This window comes from Lates calcarifer, linkage group LG17 (genome assembly GCF_001640805.2).
Source record: "Lates calcarifer isolate ASB-BC8 linkage group LG17, TLL_Latcal_v3, whole genome shotgun sequence".
Lineage (NCBI taxonomy): Eukaryota > Metazoa > Chordata > Actinopteri > Centropomidae > Lates > Lates calcarifer.
In genome coordinates, this window is record NC_066849.1 from 9565267 (window position 1) to 9576344 (window position 11078).

General features: G+C 39.2%; 2 protein-coding genes across 5 annotated transcripts; both read right to left on the minus strand.

The window, feature by feature from the left end:
• Window positions 1–150: 150 nt before the first annotated feature.
• mbd3b (methyl-CpG binding domain protein 3b) lies at window positions 151–7768 on the minus strand. Of its 4 annotated transcripts, none has more exons than XM_018667269.2 (8): window positions 7656–7725; window positions 4875–4943; window positions 4091–4250; window positions 2808–2945; window positions 2624–2714; window positions 2249–2426; window positions 1673–1825; window positions 151–1470 (listed from the first exon to the last, which is right to left on the minus strand). In XM_018667269.2, the coding sequence occupies exons 1-7, from the start codon at window positions 7667–7669 to the stop codon at window positions 1678–1680; spliced, it is 798 nt and encodes a 265-aa protein (XP_018522785.1). In that variant the 5' UTR covers window positions 7670–7725; the 3' UTR covers window positions 151–1470; window positions 1673–1677. The 4 variants fall into 4 exon arrangements, with proteins under 4 accessions (XP_018522785.1, XP_018522786.1, XP_018522789.1 ...); XM_018667270.2 differs by having other exon boundaries at window positions 4875–4940; window positions 7656–7684; XM_018667273.2 differs by lacking the exon at window positions 4875–4943 and having other exon boundaries at window positions 7656–7768.
• Window positions 7769–7933: 165 nt separating this feature from the next.
• Window positions 7934–10780, minus strand: LOC108877287 (cytochrome b-c1 complex subunit 10). Its single transcript, XM_018667275.2, has 3 exons — window positions 10622–10780; window positions 9370–9511; window positions 7934–8405 (listed from the first exon to the last, which is right to left on the minus strand). Exons 1-2 carry the CDS (start codon window positions 10681–10683, stop codon window positions 9391–9393), a joined length of 183 nt encoding a protein of 60 aa, XP_018522791.1. The 5' UTR covers window positions 10684–10780; the 3' UTR covers window positions 7934–8405; window positions 9370–9390.
• Window positions 10781–11078: the final 298 nt, after the last annotated feature.

Below are 11078 nucleotides of genomic sequence, written 5' to 3' on the forward strand. Positions count from 1 at the left end.
GAATGTACAGTGTTTGAGGGGGGCTAGACGGACCACTTTTGGGGGTGTCAGATGCATCTTAGTACAAGTGTAGCCACAGTTACAAATGCAAACGTAAAGACAATTTTTAGTACTTTTAAAAGAGAATAAGAACAACCACAAGCAACAGAATTAGTGACATACTGACTCATTTTAATAAGTAATACAATCAAATTCATTTCAGCAATCAGCCTGCTGATATTGAGAAGGGAATTTAATCATGTGAATGACATTATTCACCATCAAACCTCGACATACAGGGATAAAAACTAAAGCATTACTCCTCGGATAATAACTGAAAAGACATTAAAACTAAATCTTAACTGTCATTTGCTGTGTCACCAATTTTGTGCGTGGGTTCAGGAGGAGGCAGCATGTGTGTGGTAACATTGACACATTTAAAAAAAAAAAACAAACAAACAAACCAGACTGAAGCTGTGACAGAAACAAAGCCTTGGCACTAAATAGCAATGTTTCACAACATCAGTAAGCACCTATATGATGATGATGATGATGATGGGAGTTAAAAACAGTGATAGTTGTACAATATAAAGAGGTTTCAAGTCATTTCTTTCCACTGTGCTCTCCCCCATCATGTATATTTTTCAGTTTTCAAATACAGACACAAGTCGACAACCTTAATGCCTTTCAAAATGACATGTCTCCTCTTTGGTCAATACTGAACATGACTCACAGGATAACACAGCTGGCACGGAAGATAATATTTCCTTGAAATTACAACAATAAAAAGTTAACTCAGTCCCCTCCAATGGATGTACATACGCTTCAAATTGCACCATCTGCATTAATAACATCAGCAACATGCAGGTTGGCCATGAAGCAGATTCAAATGAGCTCAACTTTAAGTGTCATGAAACCTCAACTGGTTTTGCTAGGGAAAGAGGGGTCTGTCTTGTCAAACTACTCATGGAGTGCTTCATAAAAATTGAGAGAGAGACATGTCAAATATACAAAACATTCATTTCCAATCTGCCCAAAACAACAACAACAAAAAAGCACCCAAATTGACTTGTCGACATAAAATGTTTGGATTCGACATGATTGTCGCAAAATATACACACCCATTCAAAGCCTTTTAGTAAAAAATGCGCTCATCGTCGAACACTAAATTTAATACACTGTAGATAAGTTATTTTTTAATATTTGCAAGTTCATTTGATGTCATTTTTAAGGGAATTTTTAAAAAATGTTTCTAATCATAAATCAACGTTAAGTCATTTTGTGGGCATTGAAGTCAATGAGTCCCATCCGGTGGAGTTAGAGACTCAGTTCCTTAGGTTGTACTTGTTAAGTCAGGTTTAGGTTTAAGCTGGACGCAGATACTGGGGGGACAGTTCTTCAGGGCTGGACTGGTGTGGGGCTCCTACTGTTCATGGTGGTGTGTATGTGTGTGCGCAACGCCGAACAAACCTATCCAGACTTTACAAAAACCTACAGGAGAAGATATTAACAATTAGTTTTTTAGGTTACATTCATTTCATTTATTCAAGCAAAACTTTACTGCTACAAACCAGAAAGTTGCCCCTGATCAATTAACAGTTTTTTTTAGGTTACTGTGTGAGTCACAGGTGGAACAGCATTAAAAGCTCATAAATTTTCTACTGAGGGTTTCCTGAATTGCCCCCTAACCAACCTGTGCTATACGCTCTCCATGTCTTCACTGCCGTTGCCCTCCTCCTTAAGAGCCTCCCCTTCACTGGCAGCCTCCTCCACATGGGCCAACATATCAGCCATCAGTGCCTCCTCCAGCCTTTTCCTCACACTGTACACCAGCTCCTCCTGTTTCCTACACATAAACACAACAGGAAGCTGTTACAGTTGGCAGTTACAGCTGCCTATAACAGCCACTGAATCAGCACAGAACAGATGGTGCTTTTTTCCACAGAGAGCAGGGTCACTTGTTATGGACTGTGGAAATTTTCAACAGACTCAACTCATTTATATATATTTGGGCAAATAAAAAAATGACCAAACTGTCAAGTTCACTTTAAATTTGGCAGATATCTCCTGGTTAACTTGTTAGACAGATAACAAATATGACCTTATTCAAACTGCTTGAGTAGCTAGTTTTAGTTTCTATATTTAAACACAGTGAAGGAGATCGGAGCAACATTTGTAACACAGCTGTTTCACAGGCGACATTTTTTTGGATACTGGCTTGAGCAAACAACTGGTGATCCATGTGTGCCGGTGTTCAGCAGTCGCCCACCTGATGTCCTCATCGGTGACTATAAAAGCCTTGCACAGAGGCTGTGCCGTGTTGAGCCACACGCCCGGGTTCTTCTCCACAGCTGCAGACAGCTGGCCCGTGATTGGAGCGGCGCTGGTGTGGAGAGCGCTCGCAATAGCCGACAAGAGGGTCTTGTCTGTGCAGCCTGGACCAACGCCTGAGGGACCAACATGGTGGTTTTATCAGATATTTTAAAGAAACAAGTCAAAGATGAGACTGCACTCAGGTTTACTTATATCTTATGAAAGTTTTTTTTTTTTTAAAGAACTGCTGCTGAGCAATGCTGACATGATAAAAAAGCTAATTTCTACTTTAGCAAATAAACTTTTTTTTTTGTTGTCTGGAGAAACTTACCTTGTAGGCCTTTAGGGAGTTCCATTGTTTTCACCAGCTCCTCTGCAATGTCATAAGCATTAAGACCACTGAGTTTCTTCTCCCAGAAAAGCTATGGAAAAAATAAAGAGTCACAGTATCAGATAACACGCGGATCAGGTTTTTGTAGGGATGATGTTAACAGTAATAGACGGGGACTGTTAACCTGTCTGGGCTGGTCAACGGCTTTCTGAGGATCCGTCTTCACTTTGTTGTTGGGATGATTGGTCACCTTGGTAACGGGCTGCTTAAAAATAGAGGCCGTCTGTCTGACTGGGAGTGATGTGTTCAAGTCAGGTTTGCCCTTAGAAGTGAAAAAGACACAGAGGGAGGATGAGACCAGGACGGACAGGAGAGAAAAGACAGCGTGTGAGGTTTTTCTAAGAAGCTGTTGATTCACACATGCAACTCATTCAAAGGTTTACATGGCTTTTACAGGACTAATGTATGTCAGCGCTCAAGAGTTTACTGTACTGACCATGTGTACAAAATCAAGTCTGAAAAAAGAAGAAAATAACTTTACAGTTGCCGTCTTTTATCAACATACTGCCACCTGGTGTGCTGGTGAAATATAAATCAAAACAAATCAGCAGTTATATACAGCTATTGATTTAACTTTTTCATAACAATATTCAACTGAATAAAACATTATTAAGTACTAACTATTTTCACAACAGATAAACCTACTCCTTCATTGGTGTTTCTCCTGCTCTGAAGTGTAGCAAACTCTCTGGTGATTTAAGTATGGCATCAACTGAGCTTATCTAATCTACATGGACATTTATATAGAGTTGATTCCCACTGACTGTCTGATAAGAGGTTACATTTATATTAAAAGCACAATAAAATCTTGGCACATCCTGAACACTTTAGTTGAGCAGATGTTTTAGCGTGAGCCTGCGACCATCAACCTGGGCAGAATCTCAACTCTATTAAGTGTGGCTCTCTTCTACACTGAGCGTGCTCTACCTGCAGATCAACTGTAGCGTATTTCAGACCGATCACATCAACTCCACCTGCACCTGTTCACTTCTCATTTACTTCTCTCTGTATTAGACACTCAATATTTTACTCTATAATAAGCAGTAAATTGAGATGTCAGATACTTATGAATCAACATCATTTTGTGTCATTACTGAGAGGTATTGTACTACATGATTGTAAGTTTTGCATCTATTAAATGTGAGCACTACAATGTAAAGTACGACACTGCATAAAGTACAGTTCATGTCACAAAAACTACTTTTTAGTTCCACTTTGGGAAGTTTTAAAGGCACTAAACTGTAGGTAAATTTCAAACACTGAATTCTGACACTAAAATGGAATATTAGACAGCAAATACGCTACAACCCACTATTTATCAAACATAGCGTGATTTGGACACAGCTTTGGCGTCCGGGCCACCGTGAGTTGTGTCTGATAGGTCATTGTGAGTCTGTTTCATCTCACCTTGTTCTGGTTGTTGTTATCATATCGCAGTCTCTGGCGGTTCTTGTTCAATTTGCTCATCAGCATCTTTCCCGTGCGAAAATCAAAGGAGCTGAGGTCCATCTGGTTACCAAGGTAACGGGCCAGCTGAGGCTTGCTCCGAAACTTCTTCCCAGACGGACTGGCAGAGGGGGAGGCAGTGATAAGATGTGAGAAAAACCACTACACTAATATCAGCTCTTACACAAACAAATAGGTCAGAGGAGAAGACATCAACACTGAAAACTGAACCGACGACGAAGGCAGAAAACACAGCAGACAGGTCACACTTCAAAACACATACACAGCAGACAGAAAACTACCAACAAAGACCCACAACATGCAACAAGTCAGAGAGCAAACAGAAGCAGAGCACATTCACATGAGAAATGACATTGAAATCACATTACTTTGTGAAATGATGCAATTTTTGATGAGTACTCGACTTAAGCCCAGTTGTCTATTAGAAGCTGAACACATCTTTAGTAGAATGAGGGGTAGATATGAATAAACATAGTCAAAACACTAATATGTAGCCCTACAAATAACCTCTGTAAACACAATGTGAACATGGCAATACTAACACTTGATCAAATGTTTCAGAATGGAAACATTGTAGCTCCACTTGTGGGTGCAGCAATATCTTTAGCCTGAGCAATGATCAACAAAGGCACAACTGTGGGTGGATACGTGCTAGTAACTCATGCAAATGTATCTTACATCACACACCACAGTTAACACCAGTATGATTGTACAGTTAGCCTACCACAAACTATACAACCGACCCGCCTCCCCCCTCTCTTGCCTCTGTTCCTCATCTTGCTCTTCTCCTCTGCTAAATGAGAACAAATCTGGCGTTGTTGATTCACTTCAATGGCAGATAAAGAGTATATAAACTGAGATGACACTGGGTTTTATTCATCAAAGGCCTCGCCAGGCGTGAGCTGATACTACTAGCCTGCACGGTTTGGACAGACTCCTTCTTATCCCAACAACTGTTGAGAGGAGCTGGCCTGGCTGGCCTTGTTGCCCCGCTCCCTCCCCCCTTCCCATCCCAAACTTTATACCGACCACCCACCACCCCCCTCCACCACCCACTTATCATACTCCTGTCTGTTTCCGTCCGCAAACTCGGTGTCTTGTACACCTATAAGTTTTGCAAGCTCCCGTTCGTTCAGTACCTAAAATAATAGACATCGCTTTTTCCAGCGGACAAACCCGACTTTCTGGTCACTTCTTCCATTTTCCAGCCCTTGGGGAGAGCAGTGCAATCCCACCTTTTCTTCTCCATTTCCCACGCGAGTTGCCTATAAATCCACTAAAAGTTACTGCGAATAACTAGATTGGATTTTAGGAAATGTGTCGATTTTTTTGGACGGCAGGCCTATCGCTTCTTACGCTTTTGTTTCGACCATATTACAACATGCGTCCTGTGTAATGGGATCTCCCTGCTGCTAACATCTCATCCCTTTGTCGTCGCGCAGATCGTTCCGCCGCGAACCTCAGCCGCATCACTACCTGCCTCTCTCGCCGGGGCACGAGGGCTACATCCGCAAGGAAAACATAGGATGGCGCGGCTGAGCCAAAACACCGCGAGGCAGGCGGGACACGACAGGAAGTAAGGAATTATGACTTCAGAATAAAAGCACAAATTAGTCATGGCGTAAACCATACAGTCTGTAGAGTAAAATGCATCACATGTGGCAGAGGTACAACCAAGTTTGACTTATCCTATTTGGTCTCAAGTGTTAGAACAAGTGAAATTAATTAAAATCAGGGCAAATTAAATTAAAATAAAAGGCCACGGTCAAGTCCCAAGACTAAATGTGGTAGGCCTACACTAAATTTCAAAAATTTTGATATAGTAATGCAAATCAAGAATCCAGCAGACTATTTCATTGTTCTGTTTTATGATCTCCTATTTATTAAGATAAGATATTCATGTTACAGCAGTACAATAAACTGGAGGAAAACAGATAAGCAACTACATAAAATAAAAAAGCATCACTATACGGAAGGTATGAAATAACATTCAAAACTATATATATATATATATATATATATATATATATATAATTTGCAGTTAGGCCATATACATAATTTGTGCATTATGGCAGATATTTCTTCTTTACAGATACTTCTGTGAAGAGAAAATGAGTCATTCAGGTAGAATTATGGTTTGTTCAAAATCGTTCGAGTGTTAGAAAATACAGAATTGTTTACTATATCCTAGCATATATTGTTTTTCAACGTCCTGTAAATTTTTCTGAGCTCATGTCCCTTAAAACTGATATCCTAATTTCAACAGATACTTGCCTTATTAAATAGAAGGGTTTTTTTTAAAACAAATAATGGTGAAAAAATAATTTAATGTACTAAAACCTACTAATTTTCTTTTAAATTAGTAAAATTGTTTCAAATGATATTTCTCTTTAAGAGAATAAATTATTTTTGAGAATTACAACTCCAAAAAAAACAGCCTCATGCAATTTTAATTACATGTGATTAAGACTATTAATATAGTTGAATAATTCTACTTATAAATCACTTCAAATCAGTTGATGGTTAAATATCACATTTTGTTATACGGTAATTCTGTGAATTTATTTGAGCATGAAGGTCCATTCTTGACTTGGAAAAATCTTACCTCAAAGTCCATATATATATATATTAGCTTTAGCTGTTACCTACATGTAAAGTTTTTTTTTTTCTATCCAAGCTCTTTAGTTGCCTCAAAACCAAACTGTTAAGGACAGTCAAAGTACATTTTGATTGCTAGTCTTTTGTTTTGAAGTGTTTTACCGGCAGTGTTATTTTAAATTCCGTTTATCTTGACACACGGTGCTAGCACCACAGCAATGTTAACCTATGGGAAACATAAATTAGGCTACTGCTACAAATAGACCGTAAATAGTAATCACACAGATGCAATGACAACAATAACAGTCGCCGCTGAATTATTAAATTCACTAGATGCAGTCAAATACAGAGCTTCACCTGCAGCTTGCACCGTACAGTAAAATATGAAAGTTTCATGTAAGCTACGTGAAATTGAGCCGTTTCACCACGACAATGCCTACCGTTGTCATTCAGCGGACTTGGAGCCGGCTTTTATGAATGAACAAAGTAGATCTCACCGATCAAACACAGACACCATTTTAAAACGCATGTCATGCATTTATAGAGACTCTGTGTGTATAATAGCGATGCAGAAAAAAATGATCGGCTTTGCAGGCTTATAAAATCTATGTCGACTATTTAGCACACTGTCGACGCAGTGTACCGACTCCATGCTTAATTCAACATTAGCTGTAAATATCAGGTGGATTAAACCATATTACAGTGATGCTAAAGAAAAAACCGACATCCTAGCTGAAGACCACAGCGCTGCTATTTGAAAATGCGAGACCACCGAGTGTATTTGCCTAATCGATGATAAACATACTTTCTAAATATATTACGGAAACGACATACAGCTCATCAAACGCTACACTTATAATTAACAGCCTTGCTGATGGTTTTATTACCCTGCAGATGATGTACTTACTCGTTTTTATCCATCTTGAAGACACTATCTCGTTTTCTCCCTCTCGCTATGTTAAATCCCTTCTCCCCTCTCCTCTTTCAGTCCCCTCCCCCTTCGATGGGAGAAATGAAAGACATTATCCACGCAAATTTCGCAGTCTGGCTGATAAAATGAGTCTAATGTCTGGCCGAAACCGGCGTATTCTCTGTGTGCAGCCAGGCCAATAATACTTCTGTGAATACTTGTAATCCAGCACTCATTACGAATTATATTGTCAGAGACTTTACATATACATCCTCTTCATTAAAAATGTTTTATTTCACACTATTTTTTACAGCACAAATCAATCATGACCAGTTGGCAAAGATCAGATCTACAAAGCCAGGCTTTTACAGCTGCTTCATGCAACAAAAGATTTAAGTATATCCCGTTTTTGAAAAATAAAAAGAATATATAGCGTACAACGTTGATCCTGAACATTAAGCATTAAACATAAAATAACATTAAAAAAAAAAAAACCCTCTCACCAGGCAGTTAGAATACATTACAATAGCTGGAAATATGCAGAAAAAAGCTGGACAAAGTGGGAGAAATTAAAGATTTATTCACATTAAATAATACTGGATCAAAAACAGCATTTATACAGAGTGCATCCTGAAGTCCAACCTCCTAACAAGCCCTCAGTGACTGATTGTTGAGCCGGGGGCCTCTCACTTTTAAGTTTGCGTTGTGTAAGCAATCCACCCATGTGCCCATCCCCAAGCTCTGGTCCTGCAGGCAGACACACAGCCCATTCATTAGTTAAAAAAAAAAAGTACATTAACACATCTGTCTGAATGTGTGAAGAGCACATCCTTCCTGTCTCCGAGACTGGAAACCTGTTTCCTTCTTGAGAAACTCCCTGTCTGACACAAGTAAGTTCTGATGTAATTGCATCCAAATAGGGGGTTTCAGGGTGGTGGTGATGGGACTGGCAGAACGTGGAGGGCTCCAAAGGTATGGAACTTGGAAATATCAATGTAATATAGTAATGTGAATTCTGAATGGATATCATAGATATTTTTAGGGATTAAGGTCACAATAGTAATATTGTAATACATGATCAGTGTAGGAGAGCACAAATTGTGTGACCCAAAATATCATCTCATTATTGATGATCATGTATGGAGTCAAAACTATCTGAATTAATTACTTTATAATCAAAGTCTCATTGCTACAAAAATATATCACACTTGAAATTGAATGGTCAAATCCCTAAAATACATGGTTTTTCTAAAACTTTATTTTTGTCCTAAACTGACTTAGTTTCTATTTTTAACATTTCTCTGACCCCTTTGCAAAGCTTTAGATTAGACAGAAGCATAAAGCCTCTCAGCCTGCACAGTTGTCATCTAAGAAGCTCACAAGAGCAGCCTGATCTCTGCAGCCTCTATTCCCAGCCTACAGTACAGCTGTGGGTTAGTGAGCAACTGCAGATGTCTGGGGGGCGCCAGTGCAGATGCATGAGAGTAGTTTTCACCAAGCTGCCAGGTGCAAGCAAGGTAATGACATAAAAATGACCATGACTCAGATTGTTTATTTGAATGTTCAGGACAAGCACCTGCCCCATGGCCTACACCTGCCTGCTTCTTATCAGGAGCACATGGGTGTGGCTTAAGCTAATCAGCATTTCAAACAAAGTGTCTGGAAAATAGCTTAGTAACATATTTGCTGGTTACAGTGACAATTCACTCACATTTTAGAGTTGTGTGAGATTTTACTCATCCTTCGTGAACTTCCCTTTAACGTATGGCACATAGTCTAGAATTAATCGCCAGTCAGTGAAGTGAACAAGCGCCACTCCGCCCACTGTCCCCCAGGCGACCATATTTGGCACCCTAGGTGAAAGAAAATAATAGGATTCATAAATGAGGCAGAGTCACACAATAAATCAACTGCAACACATGTACATCAACAGCACAGTTTAAGTCTAAGTCTAAGCACAAACCCAGCACAGTAACGGTTGTGACTTGTCCTTGTTTTTTTTGTTTGTTTGTTTTTAAATCAAAGTTTTCATCTAAAGACTTATTTACTGCAGCAATGTGAAACAAGAAGTTGTAAATTTAACAGTCAGTGGTTTCAGTTTTCATAAGCTCATTATGCTTGTAGTTATTGATGACCAGAATCAAGGTACTAAGCTTGAACACTGGTTCAAGTGGAAACTTATATCCATGCACCCATGTATTTGCAGAAAAATGAAAATTTTGACAAATAAATTACTGATTTAACAATTAATCAATTAATGATCAATTAATTAGTCAAGTGACTAAAAAGGGTTTCGATAATGGTTTAGCGGGCACTAAGATTAATATAATAGCTTATCTGTACATTTCTTGACTATATAATCTTCATATAATCTAATATTATATACTCCTTATAAGATTCTGGTCAGCAGTGGCTCCTACATTTTGCAAGGTCAGTGATATTGCTGTGCAGAGTATGTTTGTACAAACACCTGTCACACTGTAAGGCAGACCATCACATTTGAAGGAGAAAATAAAAAAAACATTCTTGTTATCATAGACATGATTTTGCTTAGTTATGATGTATCTAAGACTAATAAACGGGTCAAATGTCTCATAAGAAAACTGAGATGTAAGCCAATTAACATTTTGGTATTTAAGGCATACTTGGTGTGGTTAAACCGTATTTCAGCCTTCGACAGGCCTGAAATGGCTGTGACTAATACAGTTACTGTGCAGTGTAAATGTAATCGCTGTCACTCGCCTCCTTCACTGACTATAAACTTTGAAGTAGGATAGCGTTAGCTAGCCTGGCTAGTTAACCCAATAGGGAATGAACGGGAATGCTAAGCTAAAGTTTGCTAGTGAACCAAACGGGTCACACAGAAGGACACGGAGGCGTCGACAGACTCATTTTGAACAGGACAAAAGCGCTGAAAAATGTTTCCAGTACTGTGCTCTACTTCTGTTACTGATTTAACTTACCACGTCCTCACAATACTGATATACTTGGCACCGATGAACTTGTTAAGAATTTTCTGGACCATCCTGACCTTCCTTCGGTTGTTGCTCTTCACTCCATGCGATGTTATCTCGCTGATGGCGTTTAAGGACCCTGAGCTGCCTCTTCCTATGCCTGTTTTAAAAAAAACAACAACAACAGGCTGCCTGCAACAGCTCAGGGTCGTTTCAGGCCACCATCTCAAAGGTCTCTGTTTACAGCACAGATGTTTTAAAAAATCTGTGCGCTCCGACTTTGGCAACCATCCAGCAACACAATTAATGCTTGAGTCCTGCGCTTGTTGACTTTATGAAATCAATAATATTAGTTGGTGTGGTGCCTTGGTTGCATACTCCTAAAGCTGTCATAGATAAAAATTTATTCCCGAATGGGCTATTTGGAATTAAAAATATGAACAAATTCATTTTCCGAACTACAATA